The sequence below is a fragment of the Euprymna scolopes genome, chromosome 5 (assembly GCF_053919585.1).
Source record: "Euprymna scolopes isolate OS-2025 chromosome 5, ASM5391958v1, whole genome shotgun sequence".
NCBI lineage: Eukaryota > Metazoa > Mollusca > Cephalopoda > Sepiida > Sepiolidae > Euprymna > Euprymna scolopes.
The window spans coordinates 84,396,746-84,422,432 of NC_136486.1; the positions used below are offsets into that span (position 1 = coordinate 84,396,746).

The window sequence follows — 25,687 nt, forward strand, 5'->3', positions numbered from 1 at the left end:
TTTTGAGATTTATTATTGAAAGATCCGATCCACTGTCTAATTGGAATTTAATAGCCTTGCCGAAAATGTTAACCGTAACATATTTGCATAGATTTTCATCTACAACGTTCTTAGTTCTGGTTTGATATACATGGCTTCTATTCTGAGTTTTCCTACAGTGCGAACTTTTATGACCAGTCTTATTGCATAAATGGCATTTTTTTGTTAAAAATGGGCAATCCCTTACCCAATGTATTTCACCACATCTGAAACAAGTGCTAGGTGCTTTTAGTTTTGCTGAGTTTCAGTGGTTAGTGTCTGTGTGCCATTTCAACGTTTTTTTTCTTAGTTACTTTTTTATATCCGCGATGCCTGCTTCGATATTTCTTGCATCTTTTTTTATAATTTCTACTTTTTGACAATCCTCAGTCAATTTTTGAAGTGTTAAGTTCGGTTCAATTTCTAATTTTGTAAGGACTCTGGGCCTGATTTCCACATCTTTTCCCAAGGTTAACCCTTGTGCAAACACAAGACATTTAAAATTGTCTGCTGTTAGTTCAGACAACTTAAAGTCATCACAGTGTTTCTTCACTACAGCTGTGTAGGTGGCAAAATCGTCATTATCGTCTTTTACCACATTCAAACATCTCCAACGCTTATGGATGTTTTCGGCGAGAAAATTCTGTTAACAAATTTACCGTCTCAGTGAAAGATAAATATGCTGTTTTCCAAGGCAAGATGTAATCCACGAATTTAACATGCTCAGCCGTTTTCAAATTTTCGTAGTAGAAGTCTGGTTTTCTTTTGATCAGACCAGTTGCTGCAGTCAATATTAAAAAAATCTTCATAATGTTGAAAATACGCTGCGAATGATTTTTCCTCTTCTTCTTATTTAAAATTATCTATCGCGGTCCATATTGTATTCTGAGAAAATGCTGAATTGCTTTCCACGTTCGCATTATTTTTAACAATTTCTGTAAGTAACTCCTCTGTTTGTAATTGACGTTCGGCTAACTGCTTTTGAGTTTCCTTTTGCTGTTCCTTGGTTCATATTTGACATTCCGCTAACTGTTTTTGCAATTCCTTTTGCTGTTCCTCGAATCATGACTGACGATTTGCGGCATCAATATGCAACTTGGTCAAATGTTCCAACGCTACTTTCAATTCGTCCATTTTGCTTTGTCAGCATTAGCAATTTCAAAATGTTCGCTGAATTTTACAAAACCGTTTTATTCTTTCTTATTTCTTCCTCCAGACAATAAAACGAACAGAAAAAAAAACATAAATATATAAACAGTTCATTGTCTAAAGAAAAAAAAAAATCAAGTGTATATTTTTCTCCAGAGAAATAAAAATATCGCCTGATTTTAGCTGCGAAAACCACAAGTGATGAATTCTTTTTCCAAAAGTATAAAAATTTACCTTTCTAAGTCGCGACGAACCTTTTTCTTTTTTTTTTTTAGACACTTCCTTAGGCTTGATAAGATTTGAGTCCGACATCGTTAGTATTTTTAGAATATTATTTCAATGTGAGTATTTTTTTTCAATGTCGTTACTGGTTTCGATTTTAGTATGCTCCTTGAATCCAATGTCGTCAGTGTTTAGTTTATTAGAACACTTTTTAAACCTGAGTAAGTTCTCCAAATCCAATGTCGCCAGTGTTATGGCTTGAAATAAGCCACAAAGAAAACAGAACAACGGAATAGAGTTTAAACAATGTATTACTGGAACAACAACGTAAAAAGGTTACAACGGAAAAGAGTAGTAAACGTCACTGAGCAGGCGAGGGTCGCTCTGGTGTTTAATCCACACCTGGGATCAAAAGGTCTATAGTTTATATAATGGATAGAACAGTCCATTTGGAGGGTGATTCCCCCACAACAGAAACATTAGAGATTGGTTCAATGAAAATATACATAGATAATTAAGAGAGTGAGAAATTGGTGATAGTTAATTAGAACAATTAAAACATTTTTTTTTTTCAGACAAAACTCAATCCCTGAACTAAATAATATTTCTGCATCTACTTCTGTGCTATGAAAATATATAGAAAAAAAGGCTTACGGAAACAAACGTTGAGTAACTCCCAGTTAGTATAATAGTAGATATACAACAAATAATCTGAGTGTTTTTATTTGATTATAGATTAAAAATTTTGATTTTCTTTATTTTTGATTGAAAGTTAGGAGATTGTCTTATACAAGAACTTCTTTACTTGTATCATACTAGTGGAGATACCCACTTTATCTGGAGGATATTTAGGATAATAAGCACCAATAAACAGCCAAATATTTAATAAATAATTTATTTTGATGATTCCATAGTAAAAATGTGCTACTATTGCTTATTTTGATAAAAAGCATGGAGGAATACAAATTCTGACTATTTTTTATTATGACAAAGAAAAGATGTAATTTGGTGACACTTTTCATATGAATCAATCAATGAAATAATTAGAATTCCAATAATTAGCATAGAACTCTCAGCCATGGTCTCAAACAAAGAATTTTTGTTATAGCAACTGCGTGTGCATGCCAGAGCTAATATTTACATTTCTTCTACCTGCGGAAAAAGGTAACTCAAGGTTGAAATGTGAGTGTACAAGAGGAAGAATAGCCTTGCCTATTTATCTTCTCCTGTCAAACACGGTCCAAATGCAAAACTTAATCTCTGATGATGATCTAAATAAATATAGTTTGTTAATTTTTCTATTTAAAGCATAAAATAAGTTGAATCTAAAAAAACATATTAATATTTTCTAAGAAACTGAAAAGATTCTTTGTAATACATAATAAGAGGTCCTGGATATGACCTTAAACTATATCCGATGGTGAGGCCCCAGCTTGCAGACTTTGGGGAGTGTGAAGCCACCCTTTAATTGGCATTGCTCCCAGGTCCACTCTAAACCGAAGTGGTGGTACCTGTTAGGGTCCCAACTGTGGGTTAAATAGAAACCGATTTGAAAAAAAAAATATTCTATTAAAAAAAGTTTTCTTCAAAATAACTGGATTTGGCATTAAATGACCTGAAAAGGGTTGATATGCCATAAAATAAAACCAACCAACCAACATAATAAGAAAAATATACTGGTTTAAAATTATAGAAGAATTCTTGTTCAAACAGCACTGGAGCAATCCTAACACAACTTCCAAAAGCGCTTTCCCGCTTGTATAAATTTTCTTTTCATCTGTTCACATTTATTGCGTTTTTCTCTCTGCCTCACTGTTGACTTGTCTCATCTTTTAAATTGAGTCAATTTCCATGCATAAAAATCACCAACACCTACAAAAGATCACAGCTGAGCATAAACATTTTTCCAATTCTAAATGGCTACTTGCCACGCAAAACATGACAATAATTTTGAACTTGATAATTTCTCATCTCCATTATTACATACACTTCTAATCAAAAATTTAAGACCACTTAAATTTTTTTTAAAAAGAAACCCTTTTTTAAGAATAGATTTTAAACTCCTCCCACTTAAAGGTACCAATACTACAAACTAAAAGATTATAAAAAAAAAAAGCTACATTTTCAAATGGTCTTAAATTTTTGATCAGGAGTATATTTGTTATATTTCAAACTAAAGTTCAAAGATAAAATTTGTTATTTTTATTTTGCTTATCTAACTCTTTTTTTTCTTCTTCAGGAAGTACAAAAGTCCATTAAAGAACAAATAATAAAAGACAACTCATTTAAAAAGGAAAAACTGACAAAACAAAGTAAGTTTTAAGAATTAAAAAAAAATTATTAATAAAAATAATAAAAATTGAAATAACAATAATGATAATTAAAATAATTTAATGTAATTAAATTATTCATAAGTTAATTTCATAAAGATAACCAAAATGTTTAAAAATGTATTTAATCAACTATTATCTTTTTGTCTTTCTTTTTAAAGTTTTAATTAAAATTATCTAACTATGCTTCGATAAGAATTATGTGTAAAAAATTGATAGTCATGCGGCTGGTCTGAAACACTTACAGAGGTAATGTACTCAAAATTCTAAGTAAGTAATGTTAAAGTTTTGGTTAGTAAAGTCATGAGAGACAAAATAAGGGTATGTGTAGATTACAAGGAATGCATCCAAAAAGCACATGAACCTGCTTTATTCAAGGGCAAGTAACTCCTGTTCAAAAAACGGTAACTCATGTCATGACATCCCTCTTTTGCTAGAAGAATTGTTTGTGTCGAGTTCACTAATGAAAGTTACCATCTACAATTTTCCTATGGATCACATTTTGGAGGAGATTTTGACCCGACCTAGTAGTTGTTGTGGTTTGTGTGTTATCACTAGATTGATTTTTGTTTGAAGCTTTTTGGGCTACTTAAGATGGGATGTTGATGTTGGTGTGTGTGTTAGTATTCAATAGGATATGTGTTTGGCTTATTGGTGCATAGAGATTCAGTGTGATGTGAGATGTTTTATGTCGAAATATCTGTGTCTTTTCAGTATTGTTGATATCTTTCTGCAATTTCTGTGAAGAACCTGTCATGTTTTAGTTGCATGCAGGTTCTGATGCCCTTTACTTGTTAATTATGCTACCTTGTTTGCAACAACTATGGAGGAGGCAGTCTTGAATTTCCTCTTTCCCAGTATTGTTGTTAAGTCATTTGGTGGGGAGATTGCTACCCAGCTTACAATTGAAGAGTAGTTCTCCTGGAGATGGGATGACATGATCCATTGGAGTAGATCAAAGACATAGACTCTATTATGGCCTTCTTCATAGCTGCCTTGACAATTTGTATGCACTATTCTGCCATGCCGTTTGATTAGGGAAATTTGGAAAAAGAGGTAATGTACTCAAAATTCTAATTTTTGGTAAATTCTCTGAAATGCTGAGAGCTGAAACTTGAACCATTGTCGCTGATAAGCCTTTCTGAGACTCCTTGCTTAACAAAGATTTGCTTATTCAGTGATAACTTCCTCACTAGAAAATTTCCTTAATTTGCAGATGAAAAGGTATTTTGAATAGTAGTCCACAAGGAGAGAGTAGTTGTGCATTGCTGTATTACTTTGCCAATGTCACTACTTATGCCATTCCAGAAAACACAGTTTTTCATCCTGAACTTGCATTTATTATTTCCTTATAAATCATATATTTTTTCAATACTTCAGCTTGCATTGATTTAGGGGTCAATATCCTGTCACCTTTGAGTATAATCCCATTCTCTATAGAAAGCTTGTCTTGATAAAACGAGTATGTTTGAATGTCTTTACATAGTTCTCTGTGAGATTCTGGCCACCCTTGAAGAATCTGTAACCTCAGATCACACAATTAAATTGTAAGGTGGAAGCACAGAATAGTTATAAAACACTCTCAGCTCCTCATTAAGAATGGTTTTCAAAATAATTACGTTATTATTTCAGCACGGCACTAAAAATACATAAGTACCCAAAATTTCATTTTTATTGGGCAGTGTTTTTAATCTATCTATCTATATATCTATAAAAGTAAACGTGTCTGTCTGCATGTCTGTCTGTCTGTGTGTCTGTGTACATTTCCCTACTCTCTCAATTTTAAGTCTACAGACTCGAAATTTGATATAGAGGGTACTGAGATTTGGAAAATCGATGTGATTGGTTTTCGGTCAGAAATTTGGCGATTAAGGAGTCAAAGTTCAACGATTTGACCTTTGAGAACTCTACCAAACTCCTCCGACAATTTTGGGTCTAAACACTTGAAATTTTAGATATAGGTTCCTTGGACATGGATCTAACTTAATAACTTGATTTGAGCCAAAACAATAAACGTTAAGGGCTCATAAGAAGGGGTCAAAGTTAAAAAAATTTTTATCTCTGTGGTCTCTACCAAATTACTCAGACAATTTCTGGTCTAAACATTTGAAATTTTATATAAAGGGCAAGCTTTTTCATCGGTTTTGGTCGAAAATTTTTAGTTACCAATGCATAAATGTATGTATGTATGTATGTTTGCATGTCTGCCCAACGCTTTCGACAGAGGCGACGGATTTTCTCAACATCAGTATTGTTTTGAAGTCCGACCTTTCAGACGACAAATATCGAAAAATTGACTAAAAACATTAAGATCTCCACCTTCAACTGGGAACTTTTCTACAGGGGGAGAGGGATCGCTTTTTTCGCCGATATTTTTGAACGTCATCCTCTCCTTTCAAAGGTCTAGCCTTAATTTAAAAAAATGTCACTTCTGGTTTGGCGGTCATCGTAACAGCATAGATGTCAGGTTTCTTTCCCATTCTTTTCCTCCTTTGCGGTACGGGTTCAAGCCTGCCTTCCTACTACCACTTTTTTTTTTTTTTGCTCAACATAAACATCCAAACACCTGGGCAACACCGGGCTGAAATGCTAGTATATCTATAAAAGTGAACGTGTCTGTGTGTCTGTCTGTGTACATTTCCCTATGCAATAACTCTGTCAATTTTTGGTCTATATACTCGAAATTTGATATACAGGGTACTGTGATTTGGGAAAATCGATATGATCGGTTTTCGGCCAGAAATTTAGCTGTTAAGAGGTCAAAGTTCAACGATTTGACCTTTAAGAACTCTACCAAACTCCTCCAACAATTTTGGGTCCAAACACTTGAAATTTTAGATATAGGTTCCTTGGACATGGATACAACTTAATAACTTGATTTGAGCCCAAAACAATAAATGTTAAGGGATCATAATAGGGGTCAAAGTTTTAAAAAAATTGACTTCTGTGGTCTCAACAAATTACTCAGACAATTTCTGGTCTAAACATTTAAAATTTTACATAAAACGTATTCAGAGATAGGGCAAGCTTTTTCATCAGTTTGGGTCGAAAAATTTTAGTTACCAATACATAAATGTATGTATGTATGTATGTATGTGTGTATGTCTGCCCAACACTTTCGACAGAGGCGACAGATTTTCTCAAGATCAGTATCGTTTTTAAGTTTGACCTTTCAGGCGACAAATATCGAAAAATTGGCTAAAAACATTAATATCTTCACCTTAAACTGGGCACTTTTCTACAGAGGAGGGAGTCGCTTTTTTCGCTGATATTTTCGAAAGTCATCCTCTCCTTTCGATTGTCTAGCCTTAATTTAAAAAAATGTGATTTCCGGTTTGGCGGTGGTTGTAACAGCATAGACGTCAGGTTTTTTTCCCCGTTCTTTTCCTCCTTTGTGGTATGGGTTCGAGCCTGCCTTCCTACTACCACTTTTTTTTGTTTTGCTCAACATACACATCCAAACACCCGGGCAACCCTGGGCTGAAATGCTAGTTTTAAATAAAATGAAACATTTAATCATTTTAAAACTTCATCTTGCATTATATTTTTTTAATTTGTTAAACAACATGGTTAATTTAAATTAAATTTTAATCACATGATCACATTTTCAATAATTATGTGCTTATATTTTACCCATTTAAAGTTTCTAAAACATGTAAACAAACTTTTGCTCGATACCAGTGTTGACCTTTAAGAGTCCATTTTAGTGATTATTTGTTTTGAGGATATTTGTACAACTAAATGGCAAATCTGCTTTCTGTGCTTTCAACTAACAATTTATTAAAAAAACAAAAGGTAAATTTTCACATTAGGTCCACCTCCACAATTTTTACCATGAGTAGGTTGAGGGGGAGGTGTTTATTCCGAAAGCCGTTCTTAACATGGGAAGAATGGTGGTATTTATTCCAAAAGCCGTTTTTAACATGGGGAAGTTAGGGGTGTTTATTCCGAAAGCCGTTCTTCATATGGGGAGGTTGGGGGTGTTTATTCATGGCCTCCAGTGAATTATATTGCATAGTACAGGTCTTTATATCTCGAAAACTACTTGCCTCTGCAAATTTTAAATGAGATTTTCTTATTCAGCATAGTCAAAAACCTTTAAAAGTAGTTATTTTTAAGAAAATTGTGGAGATGGACCTCATGTAAAAAAAACAAACCAAAAAAAAAAAAAAAAAAAAAGATAACGTGAAATTTAAATTTAACTTGGAAAAACTATTTTAAAATAGCACAATACCAAAAATAAAAATAGACAGAAAAATGCCCCCTTTGGGTTTGTACTTGCACAAAGATTTAAAAAGTTGTCAAACAAACATATAAATAACAAGTTTTCAAAGGCAAGATAAGTTACTTTTCTACCTAACTGAATAATTTTTAGTGTTTTTATTGGGTTTGTATTACTGTACACATAGATTCGAAAAAGTTGTCAAAAAAACAAATGTATAACAAATATTATCAAAGGCACGATAAGTTATTTTTCTACCAAATTGGATAATTTTTTAGTGTTTTTAGCTAATGTAAAATGTTTATTTGGCTCGAAAAACACAGCGTTTACCGCCATATTTGAAAATTACAAATGGCGGCACACTCTGTGTTAATCACGTTAAGTTTGGGAAAATGAGTTAAAACTAAAAAAAAAACTGTACAAATTACTGTTAACTAACGACCGAATGTACAAATTACTGTTAATTAACCATCGAATGTCAGCCTATGTCAAGGTAGCATATATTGAGTGAGTTTCTAACAGTATTTTGTATAGTTTTTTAGTTTTAACTCATTTTCCCAAACTTAACGTGTTTAACACAGTCTGCCGCCATTTGTATTTTTCAAATATACTGATAAACACTGCATGTTTTCAAACCGATTAAACATTTTACATTAAATAAAAACACTACAATCTTATCCAGTTAGGTAGAAAAGTAACTTATCTTGCCTTTGATAACATTTATTTGTTATATATTTATTTTTCGACAACTTTTTCGTATCTGTGTTTAGTAATACAAACCCTTCTTATTTAATATAACGTATAGTCGGCTGGAAAAACAGTGTTTATTGGTATATTTGAAAAATACAAATGTTGGTGGATACTGTTCATTATGTTAACTTTAGGAAAATGAGTTAAAACTAAAAAAACTATACAAAATACTGTCAGAAACCCACTGAATATGTCAACCTATGTCATGGTAATATATATTCGGTGGGTTTCTGACACTGTTTTGTATAGTTTTAACTTATTTTCCCAAACTTAACATATGCAACAGAGTCCATGACTTTTTGTCTTTTTCAAATACATCGATAAACACTGTGTGTTTTTCGAGCTGATTAAACATTTTAAATTAAATAAAAACATCATCCAATTAGATAGAAATGTAACTTACCTTTGCTTTCATTTATTTGTTTTTGGACAACTTTTTCAAATCTGTATTGTAACGCCCCCCCCCCCAAATACTAATTAAAAACTCACATTTTTTAATACAAAAAACAACAAAAAAAAAACTCGATTTAGCATTTCAATATTTTAGCAATATTTGGCTTAATCCACTGATTGTTGGTCGAGTCCAAGCCATGATTGACGGAAACTCCTGAGGATCCGGATCCAATTCTGCAAGAGTACCATTTTTTTTACACTTTCGCCTTTTTTTTTTTTTTTTTTTTTTTTCACTTTTTGGAGTGGATTGCTGTACTAAGAATATAAGAAACATGCATTTTCTCTTTTTATTAGATTTTTCCATTACACCAAATTGAGCCACTGCAAGTATATATACCATTTCAAATTTTTATAACTCCCAAAATATTGATAATTTAAAAAATATTCTTAGATTCACTTAAATAGAAAGGGAATAATTAAGCAAATACAAAAAACTGCTTTTTTTTTTTTTTTTTTTTTAGGTATTTTTGCTTTTAATGTAAGGGAAGAAGTTAAAGTACCCTTAATCTAGATTTAGAGTGAAATTATATCTTCATAAATCACTCAAGATTTCTGCCTTGATCAATGTGCGCTGTAAGTATCTTTTCGGTTTGAAAGTCTAATGTTTCATATATTGAAGATAGGGCGGGGTCAAAATATTTAGCAAAGTCTCTTATGTTACTTCAAATCTATAATAATTTTCAGAATTTTTGTTTTGCTAAATTCAACACACTTGCCTTGTCATAGGTTTGCTGTGATGTTAGTTACTATTATGTTTCATATTTTTTTAGACAAAGATTTATTATTTATATTATTCAGACTATTATTCTAATATTGATTGTTATTTTCACAACGTTTCGGCTGATGTAATTTCTTCAGGTTCATCTTTTTGAACTTGAAAATCTTTGTCAAATTCAGCAATTCACACAAAATTTTGAATATGGAACAACAGTTAATGGTATTGATTAGCAGTCAGTTCAAAGTGGCGATCTTTTGGAGTTTGAAGGTATAATACTACAGACGATCATAACTAAGAAAAACATAACAATAAATTAACACTTCTACTGGGTCATGATTGACAGAACAAGAACAATCTACTATACATACTCTAAAATTTTTAATTTCCAAGTACATGGTAACTTTCACCCTAAATGAAAAATGCTCTCCATGGAATCGTTAATAAAATTCACAATCTTTTCTGCAATTCAATCATATTTGGTAGAAATGAACTTCAGTCTGTGCCTGACTTGTCCACCAAGTCTTAGTCATTAATATCCAACAGTATTTGTTTTATCACTGTTTAATGATAAGCACATCAGGATCACACCTCCTACTTATGAGATACCAAATTATCCTGGCATATCATTGAACGCTGATAAAATAGAGACTGTTGGATGACTAAAACATCAGCATCGACTGAAGTTTATTTTACCAAATATGGTTGAATTGCAAAAAGGATTGTGAATTTGTTAATGATTTCATGGCTGGCATTTTCCTTTGTTGCGGGGTGGGGGGTTAACCTCTTCTTTATTGACTTGATATCTTTATATATATATATAAAGTTATGTGTATATGTTTATAAATTTTATGTATAGAATTTACTCTTAAATTAATGAACTAATCAAATAGGTGTAAAGATGGTAATGTTGACTATATTTAGTTTAATTTGGTTTATGCAAAGGAGGAAAAAATGTGATGAAAGATCTTTGCGAAAATTCAGATATCTTTGATTTTTGTGAAATTTTAATAATTAATATTCCCCAAATTTCTGGTTCTTATTTTTTTTATTTTTGAGTATTTTAAAGCGTTTTTAGGTGGTTAATCTCCCCTTTGAAAATTTAGAGATTTCAGATTTACATTAAATTTGATCAATAGTTATTAGACATCAATTAAAACAAGCAAGATTTTCTAAATTTAAATTTCTTCCAAAGACCCCTCTCCCCCTTAAGCTTAAGCCTTAAATTTTAGACATTTTCTAGAATCCAAATAATGTAATGGATTTTTATTAAAATTTAAATAAGGATTCTAGAAATAAGAATTAGTATCATAATATGTTGATTTTATTCTTTGTAAATGGACATAAAAGTGATGCAAAACTGTTCTGTTTGACTAATTAATTTTATCTAGGAAAAGGATAATTCTAATTTGTTATAATTATCCATGTTTGTGCTATGTACTTGAACCATAATTTATTAGCATTTAGTAGTGATCAGGTTTTTCTTTACAATGAAAAATGAAGAATAAATGGCGGTGTTATTATAAAAAAAAACACACACATAATTTTATGCTTGATTCACAAAGGAGTTTTTTTCTAAACACTTGAGTTTATTAGTCAATATTCTCAGAATTCTGTTTCATCTTTTATAACATTCATTTGTTGACGGTTCATCAATAAGATTGTAAATCTATTTGTCTTAAAGGATAAGAAATAGGTCAAGCAAGAAAAGAAACTTACCTAATTTAAGCCAATAATAAAATTTTTCTAATTGGTCCACAAAAAATCAAAGAAAGTAAAAAAGAACCAAGGTTTATTATTATACATAAACATACAATTGATACAAATAGATAAAGGAAATTATAATTGGATTTATAAGAAAACTACTTTAAACAATGTCTTATTAACTTCCATTATGATCTGGGAGGAGGGATACTTCAATTTTATTACTGTATCAGAACTTGTTTCTGGAACTTTTGTTTTTCTCAGGATTCCTTTTTATCTGCCGTATATTACTCAATCGCTTAAAAGTAGCTAACAGACACACAGACGAATATCTCTTATAGATTTTTTTTGATAAAAATCGAAAAAATATCAAATTTGTGAACAGCCCTATACAAATGTTCTTTTTTTAAGTTTATTTTTGTCTTATTTAATTTTGTGAGATCCAATCAGTTTAGTTATATGTTTAGCACTACATTTGATGATTGATTAACTCAAAGGAATGTTTTGACATAAATAGAAAAACAGCTGTTGATTTTGAATGATAGCCATGAGAAAATGTCTACCAATCTTTATCAAGATGGCTGATCATTTAAAAATTAATATATATCATGCAAGTTTACGTTGATCTGAGTGAAAACATTAAAAACATGAATTATGCCAACTTGATATTCACAGATTAAATAAAATATGTAAATGATTCCACTATAAACTAGTGATTTTTATCTGAATGAATAAATACTAAAGTTGGACCCGTTTTTTGCAATTAATTAATTAATTAAAGTAAAAACATCCTATTCCAAGTTAATTGATTTATATACACACTTTTTTTTACATACTGCTTATGCATATGTGATATAAGTCACAAGGTTAATTAATTTGCATAATGGTATTAAAAAAGAACATTTTATTAATTAACTATTATTTGTTATTTTTATTTTTTTGTAATGATTGCTTTGATTTTAACACAACAAATATTGATAGTTCTGTCTCACAATATTGTTTTATTTCCTGGACAAATATTTAGCATTTGTATTCAAATGTTCCTTTCTTTAGAGGAACTAATTTTATTTCCAACAAGTTACAATCTATTTCTAAATTTTAAGTGAACAAGTAAATTCTTCTTTTTTTTTCTTTCTGGTCACATTTAAAAGATAAATAATTAAAGGCTGATTTATATGAATGCATGAGAAGAAACCATGGAGGATAGCTATCAACAACGGATTTCTATCATTGAAGTCTAGTCATGTCCTTTGTGTTTCATTACAGGCAGCGGGAAACTATGTGAAACCTGCTGAAAAATCTACCAATCGATCAAAAAATAACATTGTTAATGAATGATTGTGGATGACGGATATTAAGAAAAATAGGCAATAAAAAACTAAAAAAAAAAAAAAAAATATAGACTAAAATCTAAACATTAAATTTGTTATACACTTGTTTTAACAACGTTTTTTGGGGGCAAATCATTTGCTATTGCAGAAAAAAAACAAGAAATCTTCCCAGTAATTCCACTTCGTCCAAGTGGGAATATTGATGTCAATTTTACTCCAAGAGTTTTTCCAACCCCATTTAGAGAATCACAAACTGAAGAAGAAGAAAAAGTAAGTTCATGACAGTATGTGGAAAATATTTCCATTATTTTATTTTATCCTTTTCTTTCTCTCTTTTCTTCTTCATTCCCCCTCTCTATGTTTTGTTCTTCCTCCTCTTCTATGTCATATAATCCCGTTCTGCTCACTGATTAAGCAAACTTCTCTTTGCACTCCAAGTCTTCCTTGTGATGCATTTTTGAAAAGAAAAATTCAGTAGCTGTTCAAACTTTGAGAAGAAAAGGTTACATATGTCAAGATCAACTGGCATGTTTAATCGAGGTCTTGGGCCAAGAAAAGAGACCAAATGACTTTGTGAACAGTTTCTCTGTCTTGACTAGACATTAAAATAGATGAAAAGAAAAAAAAAATTGCTGATTCTTCCTGAAGATAAAAGGACCTTTATGTCAAGTTACCTGATATGTGAGAACGAGTCTCAGCAGAATTTGAAACAAGGAAAATTTGTGAAAGAATCATCTTTTCTGTCTTAACTGGACATTAAAACAGATGAAATATGCGACAAATTGGAAGGAATTAATTATCCTCGAATATAAAGGAACACACAGGATAAGTCGCGAAGAATTCTAGTTATTTAAACCATAGTTTCGGATTTCGACTCTGAAATGTGAACTTTATGCTGCTTTTCCTCTATAAGGGAAAATTATAAAAGGATTATTCATCTTGTGGTTGTGCACACGAAAACACTACCAGTAAAGAACTATGACTTATGAAGATAATGCAATCTAATGGAAAACGGACACCGCTTAAAACGAGCAGATGATGACGATTGTTTCTAAAAGAGGACTCGTTCTAAAAAAAAAGAAATAATGAATTTTCTAAAAGAGATTTATATGAACTTTGAATTGCCTTCAGTAAATGAATCCTCCCCTCTCTCTCGCTCTCTCTCTCTCTCTCTCACTCTCTCCCTGCTCTACACTTTTCGAAAATGTTACGATATAAGGATTTCGCTTGTTAGTCAGATGGATAACTCTTAGCAGCTAGCAGATTATCATGATTTTCACTTTAATAAAAATCATTTCTTTAATTTAGTTGACTTCAAGGTTATTTGAAATTTCTGAAGAAATCATAACTTCTTCGGTTCATGAACAATACTGCTTTGTTATCGAACCAGTCTGTATATAGAGTTTGGTTACCAAAATATGAATCTTTTTTCCTTTTGTATGATTTATACAAATCAGTATTACTAAACTTCTGTTTTCATTTCTCAATGAGAATGCGTCTCGAGTTACCTTCTTTTTCTTAAACTGTTACATTTTTTAAAAAATTTTATACTCTATTATTAACTTTCTTTTACTTAAAATAAGATCCTGCTAGTTGATGACAAAATAGACGTTTTTTTTATAATATTAAGATTTATATATTTATTTGAATTGTTTTGTTTTCTTATAATTTTTAAGTGGTTAAAAAAGCAAGCTGAAGCTCGAAGAATGAGTGAAGTGTTTGATGAAAATTTAAGTGAAGAAGAAAGAAATCCAGATTTGCTACAAACTAAAGGAAAGTAAGTAAAATAACAATTAAAACCTGGATGAGACTTGGTAGTAATATACAATATAAAATTGTTGCCATAGAAAAGACTACATGATTTCATTTCTGTTTGTTGAAAACCAGCTTTCTTTTTATGTTGCAGACCATCTACTAGTTGGCTAGTTGTGTATAAATTCCAAGAGTGATAGGAGCCTTCTATCATTGGCTAGTTGTGTATAAATTCCAAGAGTGATAGGAGCCTTCTATCATGTCTGAAAGTGACACAATATTTAATGAGTGAGATCGGAGATGCACCGCTGTACAACTCATGTTCTCTACCGATCCAAGTTATGACAACAAGACCATTGCCAGCACTCTCAAAATGCAAATCCAGACAGTTTGACGCTTGAGGATGTGCCCAGGGTGATGAAAACAAAGTTTCCAGCCATGGTTATGGTCTTTGGTGTGGTTTCAAGTGCCACCTCACATCTTTGTAGTCGGCTTGATGTCAACACCAAAGTGTACCTGGATGTGCTGAAGAGTGTGATGATCTCCTGGCGCAATCAGGTAGCTGCTAGCAAACCCTGGGTGTGGCAGCAGGTCTCTGTGCCTGCCCACAAATCCAAAGAGACCCAGGCTTGGCTTCAGAAGGAGTGCTATGACTTTGTACCATTCTCTCACTGCCTTCGCCCTCCTCCCTCCACCGGAACCTGCTGGACTACTTTGTTTGGTCATACGTCAAGAACATCACCAACATGACCTCCCACAACAAGCTAGCTTGATCGCTGCCATCTGCCGAGTATTCGCTGAGCTTCCACCGAGCTCCCACTGGCGCTTGTGGAAAAGGCATGCTCGCAGTTCCGGACCCATATCAAGACGGTGATTGAGGCTGAAGCATTGAATAGATGTCAACTCTACTACATAATCAAGTTATCTGAATTGATTTTTTCAATAAAAGTTTAAAAATAAAGCTGTAGTGTGGTTTTCTTTAGCGAAATAATTTTATCGTTCTACCCTGTAATTTCATGTTAACTGCAGATATAATTATCAGGTACTATGAGTCATATGACATGACTGACGAAGAATATCTCTATCGATTAATCCCATAGGAAAGTAAATAAATGGTTGATTGGTTTAATCATATAAACACACCCATCATGGAATTGCGACTATGTACACACCTCCCATTCTGACAATCATAATTTGAATTTGTTGTGCATAAATCAGTGATCAATCTCACTACTATGAGTCTTTAGTTCTTGATTCATATCTAATATGCCATATGTTGCACTACAATTTTAATGAGAAATTTACAGTTCATCCGTAAAATTTCAACGCTGTTGAAAACTTAATTTTCATTAGAATAGATAAAAGGTGTTGTCAAGTACAAAGCAAAACAAAAATATGTATGCATCTTATGTTAGTTGAGAGTCCTTCTGTAAGATTGACTTAAAAAAAGCTAGAACTAATACGTGTATGAACAGATGCCCTTCTATACTTATCTCTGTATGTTTTTCTTCAAATTTGAGAAAAAAAATATTTAAAATACTCCTCCCTCGGAGATTGAAACGTGTGCAAACTTCTTCATTTACGCTAATTGGCCCTCTCTGCTCTCAATCTAAACTGCCAACCTAAGATCAAACAAGTGATCACATAAAGAAAATCTCCACCTATACTTTCTTGCTCCTACTCCTAGAATTTCTTATTTTTTTAAGTATTTTTTTTTATGTAACTAGCAAGTTGAGACACACACACACACACACACACACACACCACACATTACTGATTTTTTCCATAGATAATGTTTTTCTCTTCCTTTAAAACAAATGCGCAAAAAAACAATTTCTTTTACGAATGTAAAGTATTTTATTACTTTGAGTGTCTGCAACAAGATATTGTTTCATATATAATGACGCGATGTCCGATTGAAAGACTGTCGTTTTTACTCCTACTTTATAAGTTACATAAACAAAGCAATTACATAGAAATACCACATCCCTATTTACTCGATATTAGATTAATTTCTTTATATATGAATTATTTTCTAATAATGTTTTTTTTTTTCATTCGACTCGTGTTGCTTTGCATATTTCATTTTTTGTCATATGTGCAACTTTTAGTCGCGTGTGATAAAGAAGTTGTATGATTATGTCATATGAGCCACTAAAATTATAAAATATGGATACTACTAAATCATTTTGGAATAAATATATTTAATAAAGATAATCATAACATAAATTGTTTCTTTTTTTTTAAATTCGCATAAAAAACACACCAAATAAATACAGATGCACAAAAAGAAAAATTTTTCTGATTCATTTCATTTCGGATTTTTATGCATAAATGTGAGTATAATTAATCTACTAGCACGTTTGCTTGGATTAGAATTTGGGACAGCATCATATGTAGTATCATATTAAGTTGTAGTTACTTTAACGGCAACCTTGATGTTGTCAGCTAGATATCTTACCGACTGAACAATTCAGATAAATGTTAATGCACTTAAGTTAATGCTTATAAATCAATTAATTTCTATGTGTAACATATGAGAAAAAGATCATTAGTTCCTTTAAAAGGCAGTTGGAGATGCAGAATTACTTCCATTATGTTCACATGCAAATTATACGTGTGAATTCATGTTTAATTGTATTATATTTAAAAAAAGGACAAATATATTACTTGATTTCATATAATTTTATTTTTAAAATCAGTGGGGAGAATTGAAACTGCACACTTGATGTTTTTAATCTCATACTTTCCCAACTAAAAAATTCAGAAACTTAAGTCAACTTTTAAAATAAGATTCATAAGAAAAATCAGATATATGTATTTGCAGTTTGAAGTGGGTTTTACCTCAAGGATCACTTAAAGGTGGAGCCACGTAAATATTCGACACATTGAGGATAATGTAAAGATTTGTGATTACCTACATTGTCTTCCTCAAAGAATTTTATACATGGAATATAAATTCCATCCAAAATAGGATATATTATAAATTTTAAAGGAGGTTCAGACCCCATAACTCCCTAAGGTTAAAAATGGTACAGAAATTTGGGATCACTTTGTCTTTGTCAGAAAATTTTATACATAGGATTGAAATTTCATAATATTTTAAGTTTGAAACTGATTATACCCTCAATGCTCCCTTAAAGATAAAGTTAGAGATTTGGGAACACTTACATTGTCTTCTTTGGTAAATTTTACATAAAAATATACTTTTAGATTTTTTCCATAGAGAACACATACATTACGCATGCATATAAACATTGAGTTTTATATCAGATTAAAAAATATCATGTAAAAAATAACTCATTTATCACACCCTTATTTAAATACTTGTTTCATTGACTACATTTACATCTGTTTTTCTCCCTAACAAAAATTTGATTCTTATTATTATCAAACTTAAAAATTATTTTCTTTTGATTTTCAGCAATTTCTTTCACACAGGAAACTACCCTGCAGCAATCAATGTCTACACCCATGCCATTAAACTGAGCAATCAAATACCAGCGTATCCTTTGGTTTTGCAGCAGAGTAGTTTGCTCGCAGAAACAGTGTAAAACACACAACAACAAAGCAAAAAGTTGGCAGTTTTATTTACAAATGGCCCATATTGCATTACAGTTGTTAAAATTATGAAAATTTAGTATTGGTTGTTGGTATTTAGTAGTTTGTGAAGAAATATTTGTGTAGTTGATTGTCACATCCGTTGTAGCATTTCATAGATGTTTAATCTTTGCTACTGTTAAAGAGTATCTCTTAACTGATTGATGCTGATGGCATTCAGTTAATATAATTATTTATCTTTATTACTTGAGTTGTAATTAATTAATAGAATAAGAGTCAAACAGTTCAGAATACCATTTCTGGTATATCGCCTATTCTACTTCCTGTAACTATACCTTTTCTGTCATGTTGCCTACATAATCTTATGTGGTCCCACCTTTGGTATGCGCCCTATACAACCACTCATTTCCTTTGTGGATTATTGAAAAATAATCTTTATTTTTACCAGTATTTTCAGGTTTAGTTTTGAAAATAATCAAAGAAAAAATTATTTAGCTATCAAAGTTCTCTTGAACAAGAATGAGAAACGAATGACGAAGCAATTCATACAAAAGTATATTCAGTTTTATTGACAAAAAATAACAGTTTGGAATAATAACAAAAAATAAAAGTCAATGGTGTGAAATGAATAATTTAGAATCTCATGCAAGTTCTGAAAAACAATAGCAGAAGTCTGTGCTCATGCATAGTCATTTGTCTTTACATTAGTTTGTCTTAGTAGTGAGATTATTAGTAATTGAGACATGCCAAATTAGTTGCTATGAAAACTGAGACGATGTGAGCGGTGGATGCCTTTTAGGCAAATTGAATTGTTTTCCTGTCTTCTATAGAGATTAGTCTGATTGTATGGCAGGTTTGAAAGAAATTGTGATACTGATTTTGGAGGTGAGGAATTCAATTTTATATAAATTCTGCTAGGTTTCATGCATTTATTGCAATTATTTTTTTAAATATTGCAGAAGTGTACAATTTGTATGCTCTTAATTGGCTGAAATAATATATTATATTAAGGTTCTTATCCAATTAAAAGTTTTTTTTTTACATAATATTTCCTTGATTTTTAATTGTTTTCAATTAAGAGATTGGTTACTTTTGCAAGTGTTATATATATAAGTTTTAAAAGGGATAAGTGGAGTCATTATTAGACTTATGAGGAAGACTATTCAATTAAAAAAAAACTTCAAGGAACCTTTCGACTACCTTTTCAAGAGATGACGTCAGTAGCGACTAAAATAAAACAATTTACACATAATTGAAAATGGAGGCGAGGGGAGGAATAAAACCCAAAAAATAAAACTACACGGGGAGAATTAAATGAATGAATCACTCGTGATATATCGTCAATAATTCAGAACTCGGGACGGAGGAAAAAAAAAATTTAACTCGTCAGCAAATAAGTGCAGAAACAAGGAATATTAACGCAATGTAGGCATTTTTTTCTTCTAGTTAATTAGAGCTCTTTAAAAAAGGTCCAATTTATGCGATAGCTCCTTTAATTCTATCCATGTAGTTTTATTTTTTGGTTTTACCCCTTTCCTCGCTTTCATTTTCAATTATGTGTAGGGGAAGTCGGGGTAAGTTGAGCCAATTTTTCATTTTGGCTCTTCAGAACCCAAACGACTAATTATTTTGCAAAGATGAGTGTATTATTATAAAATTCTTTTATTTGGAAACATTTTGAAACAAGTTGCAGTTTTCTGGTAGTACACCTAAACCGACCATGTGCTTTACAAAAATGCATATCAAATGGCTCAACTTGCCCCGACCATGGGGCAAGTTGATCCAACCTCTGGGGTAAGTTGTGCCACACAGGGGTAAGTTGTGCCACGCAAAAATGTGTCGCAAATAAAGAAAGAACAAGTCCAAAATTGTTGCTGTGGTTATAAAACAAATTATAATAATGAAGTAGAAATGTTAATTACAGCGAATGAACCAGCACAAAATTTGAAACGTATCTGAAAGTAAGTTAATGAAGTTGCCACTGTGACAAGTCACAGCTGAAAACGAGCTGGCTAGAACAACGGACAGAACTGCCAACACTATTTGGATGTGGCAGCTTGTAAAACAATATCTTCTGCATTGAAACCCGCTTCGTCCTTTGGGTTTGGAACAAACACAGGCTTGTCCGTTCCTACCTTCCCAGCAACTTTTTGAAGGAAAACACCTTCAAACTCAGTTCTCCCCGTTGAGAGTGTCAACCCGGGCAATATAGTTCACAGTTCGTGATTTGCCAGCACATTTGACAACCACAAAGTCACCTTCGATTATTGGGCTATCCAGATCAATATCACCATCATTATCTGATGACATATCATCAAATTCAAAATCTGAATCATCAGTGAACATGGGGTTTTAGATCTCGGGGGACATGACTTTTTCCCACCAGCATTGAACAAACACTGCTTTGTTTTTTGTTAATAGGCTCCTCTTTCTATTTTCAGAAAGGGCTATCAGCTTCTGTCGTTCAGGGCTGTCAGTCAAAATCTTTGAACTGCCCTTTTTGTGACCACCTCTTCTTGCCTTTCTTGGTGCTGCTTTCGGAAATGGCTGAATTACAGATGATGAAATGTATGGACGATGCATGACATCATGTGAGCTAGATGAAACACAAGACCCAGATGCGGATGGTTGCATAAGATCATCATCTTCTTGCTGTTTTTGTGGTCGGACATCATCACTGTGCACGGGCAAGACTGCTCCAGGAACCTCACCTGATGGTCTTGCATCTTCCACAGTAGAATTTGTCTCAAGGCTTTCTGCAGCCACATTTTGCTCACGGTCAGATGGAAGAGAAGGGGAAAAGTCAATTTCACTAAAGATGTCCCGATCCAGCAGCAATGTTCAATGGTGTCATGGCAATCATCTGGGCTTGGTTAACTAGAGCTGGGATTTCATATATTGTTACTGTTTTCCCTGGATTGGATTGTAGCCACCCATCCATGGCTCTGTTGTACACTGTTTTGAAGGGTCCATATACTGACCGGTCGAGCGGCTGGAGACGATGGGAAGTGTGTGGTGGAATGGTCAGTAAGACAACGCCATTAGATCTTGCTGTGTTCACAACATTCAAAGAAATGTGTGTGTCATGGTTGTCGAGGATTAAGAGGATTTTCTTTCCTGGTGAGCATCTGGTGTGCTTGATGATGTGATTTAAATATTCCACAAACACCTCTTCATTCATCCAGCCACTTCGTGTTGCCCTCCCTATGCACTGTGTTGGTCCACCTCTGATGAAGTGATCTCTGTAGTGGACTCTGGGAAAGATGAACAGAGGAGGCACGACTGATCCAATTGCACTCACATACACCACCGTTACCAATTCCCCGCGTTCAGCGGAGGTGATTGAACCAACTTGTTTCTTTCCTTTTTCTATGACAACGGCTCCAGGGTTTTGAACGGTGGTGCACCCAGTCTCATCAGTGTTGTAAATGTCACTTGGTGAGAACTTGTACTTGTCCATTATCTGACTCAAGTTGTTGAAAAATTTATCAACAACTGGGCGGTTGAAGGCTGTGGCACGCCTAAAAGATGTTGCTTCTGTCACTCTAATTGCCAGGTTCCGGCGCTTGAAGCCTAACCACCAATCATGTCCTGCTTTTTTCTCACGATCCCAACTTGGTGGCAGATTGAGACAGTTTTTTTAGCAAACTCATATGCCAGTGTGCGACATCTTCTCACTGACAAACCATGAAACATGTCTGACAATTGTTTCACGTGGTCAGCCAAATCCCTTTCCATTTCAGGACTAAAAACCAATTGCCGTAAGGAAACAGGTGTGTAAGCAGTCCCTGCTGGTTGACTGTCTTGTTTGTCCATATACCACTTCAGTGTCATTCGATCAATGTTAAAGTCCTTTGCAGCACTCCTCAAACTCTGACCTCCAGTAACAGTGGCAGCAGCCCATTCCATAACGTATGTAGGAGTTTGTCCACGATTTGTCTTTCGCACGTAGTGGCGCATGTCTGGTGGGCTTTTTTTCCGTGAAACACACAAAAAATAAAAATGAAGTTAACACAATAAATCCCATAATGATGTAGAATATTACTAAAGTGAATTAGTTGATTCAGTGGAGTTCCTGGCATAAGTCTGGAACATTGAACAATGAATGCCAGAACAGCTGACATTTGTAGAGAGGCACCTGCCTCTCCTGGCATGTTTAGCCAATCAGGCGCCTCCAAATGGAATAACCCACCATGCCTGACTAATTGTAGGCTAGTCCATAATGGTGGAGAGGGGAGGTAAGTGCATTCTTGATTCTACAATGATAATAATAATAATGTTAAAAATAATAATGATAATAGTAATAATAAAAATAATTATTATTATTAGAATAACAAAGCGCCTGTACAGCATACAAATTCCTATCCAAGCACGGCTTACACATCTTAAACATTTACCAGGTAACCCATAGATCTAATTCTTATACAAGTAGAGCATGTAACTTATACTACATGCATTTTGAATTCACTCCATAACAGGCCTAGTGATGTGGTTGCACATTCATCTGTTTCTTGAAAACGTGTAAAAAGACATATGGGGCAAGTTGAGCCAGTGGCACAACTTACCCCATTAGCATTGGCTCAACTTACCCCAGTCTGACCTCGTTGAATTGTCTGTTCAAATGCATGCATCTCATGTGTGGTGAATGTAAAAATCTTTTACAGGTATGAATTGAACAAACAACTACCACATATTATATCTAATCAAACTATTACTACACACAAGAAACATGCACTCACCTCTGTAACGCTTTATTTTACTTTTTTGGCACGAAATCTGATTTTCTTTTACTGCATCAACCTCCGATATTGGTTCAGCAAAACAAAATGGTGGAGGTTAAAGTCACGTGATCAGTTGTTTATAGATTGCATACAAACTTGGATTAGCTTAGTCAATTGTGGTTAAAAGGGGGTGGCTCAACTTACCCCTATGCTCAACTTACCCCGACTTCCCCTAAATTGTTTTATTTTAATTGCTACCGACATCGTCTCTTGAAAAAGGTCGGTCGAAAGGTTCCTCAAGGTGCTTTTTTTTTTTTAGTCTTTTGACTATTTTTCTTCTGTTAAGTTTTTATTTTTATTTTCCCCCCATTGATCTTCCTCATAATTCTAATAATGATTCCACTTATCCTTTGTAAAACTTTAATAAAATTGTGTACCACTAAAAACCTTTATATATATATATATATATATATATACAGTTTTATTAAATATGTATGACTAAAAATAATGTGCGATCAATGTGCGACTACTTGCCTCTGCTGCTGATTAAAGCAACTTTAACAGAGTCGATCGATTGGCTCCGTTAGCGTAAAATATTGTAGAACAATCTTGTAATAAACAATAAAACAAATTTACTCAGAAGTTTTGAGAGGTTATTTTTTGGCAAATATCTTTAAGTCCATACCTAAAAAGATATTTACTAAAGAAAACTCCCGATTTTTATTAAATATTCCATCTTACACGAGCGGTCTACTGAGTCCATTAGCACAAAAAATATTGTTATTAAAATAAACAATAAAACGACTTCGTCGCGATTATTTTTTAGCAAATTCTTAAAGACTGAGACTAACTTTTTTTTTTTTTTAAATCTTAGTAAAAAATAAAATAATAATAGACAAGTTTATTTTCTTATTATTGAAGTAAAAAACAAAATGAATTTAGTCACAGTCACAACTTTCAGCTGAGAGTATTTTGGGGGCAAATTAAATTTTGCTAATGACCTTTTTCTTTGAAATTTTAATTTTGTAAAACAATAACAATGTGACACTAGAAAATCTTTGTAAAAAGTAAAAAAGAAATCCTTATCATTATTATCGACTATTGCTTGATTTTTGTTTATTTTTTTAATTAAACTTGAAACTGTCTATTGTAATATTAATAAGTGCGGTTTAATAAGTTAGGGATTAGATGAGGAGGTGAGAAGAGTGATAAAACACGTTTTATTCACCAAGTCTACAAACCGGAACTGCGTGACGGTGAGCCCACAACCGGAAGAAGGGATATGAGAGAGGAGTGGAAAGAGGGCTGGCTGGGGCTATTAATACTAATACTACAATATCCCCTTCTCTATTGAAGGAGAAGTACATTGGGTTGTAATGGCCTGGAAGTGGTTTGTGGAAAAGGGGGAAGTGATAGTTCATTTGTTCTATGTCACAGGTTGAGCCTCTGTATAGGTTTGCTTGCCCTGCTTGATCTACGCAGTTTTGCAGGTGTCGATAAAACTGGTGAATGGATACTTGGAATGGTTGATAGGTGACCATCAGCTGACCTTGGGCCTTGTGCGGGTATAGTGTTGTGAAGGTAATGAACTCGGTGTGTGCCACAAGTTTTCAGTTGGTGCTGGCATTTTGTGTTGTCTGCCTTGCCCTTTGTTGGCCTTAATGACTGCTGGTTTCTGCGATAGATTATACCATTGGCAAGTTTTACCAGGTATGACCTTGGATCATCAGCAATCTGCACAATCTTTCCAGGTTCCCAGAGTCTGGTTCTTTTGTCCTGAACATAAATCTGTTGACCAGTATGTAACTGTGTGTGTTGATTGCCATTCTTTTGTTCATACCATTTTTTGTTTCTTCTTTGCTTTTCTCGAGCTCTATGTTTGTTTGTTCATCCCCTAGTTGTTGTTTCAATACCAGTAGGATCCTCATGGGTCTTCCATTCAGTAACTCTGCTGGGGATTTGATTCAAGCTGATAGCGGTGTGGCCCTGTAAGGTGGCTATCTCTGCTTGTCTCTCGTGCTTTAAACAACAAATTTTTATAGATACCCACCATCCTCTCTGCAAATCCATTTGACTGGGGATGATGTGGTGACGATGTAGTGATCCTGAAGTTGTAAGATTTGGCAAAATCTGCAAACTCTGTACTGGAATACTGTGGTCTATTGTCGCTTTGTACTACCTCTGGAATGCCTCATTTTTCGAACAGGTTTATTTCTCGAATTACTGCAGTGGAGATGCTTTATGAAGGGGCTGTGGCTGTAATGGTCCCCACCCCTAGTAAGAATTCTTTATCTTCCATGGTAAAGATGTCTACTGCCATGGGCAGGAAGGAGTCTCATGCTGGTGTAGTGTTTCTGATGGGATACTGGGTTGGTACGTCTGGCATATGGAGTAGTCTCTAATTAGTTCCTCTATGTCCTTGTTGATACCGATTCAGAAAACTGCTGTTTGAGCCAGTAAACATGTTTTCTCTATCTCCTAGTGGGACGAATGTAGTTGTTGTAGGATGTGCGGTTGAAGTGAGAGGGGTATAATGATTTTATTGCCTTTAAGGAGTATCCATCCTGGGGCCCAATTTTGTCCCTATAGTTCCAGAAAGCTTGTACATGAGAGTGACAGTTGGATCGATTTGCTGGCCATCCATACATAACAATGTTGACAAACTCTTTTAGTACTGAGTCTTTGTTTCGGCCTTGATATCTTGTAGGCAAGTCGGAAATGCATTGAGGTGTGTATTAGGTGTATGTTGATGTCTACAT

The 25,687-nt window shown here is 33.3% G+C and overlaps 1 protein-coding gene across 2 annotated transcripts in view; it reads left to right on the top strand.

The window, feature by feature from the left end:
- Window positions 1–25,687, top strand: part of LOC145276908 (dynein axonemal assembly factor 4-like) — a 92,118-nt gene that overhangs the window by 43,616 nt on the left and 22,815 nt on the right. For both annotated transcript variants that reach the window (XR_013868050.1, XM_080128371.1), the window contains exons 5-8: window positions 3,629–3,701; window positions 13,043–13,164; window positions 14,571–14,671; window positions 18,071–18,151. Coding sequence is in view for 1 of the 2 variants with exons in the window: in XM_080128371.1 (XP_079984497.1) it covers window positions 3,629–3,701; window positions 13,043–13,164; window positions 14,571–14,671; window positions 18,071–18,151 (377 nt within the window). In the remaining variant the exon portion in view is untranslated. The remainder of the gene's footprint in view (window positions 1–3,628; window positions 3,702–13,042; window positions 13,165–14,570; window positions 14,672–18,070; window positions 18,152–25,687) is intronic.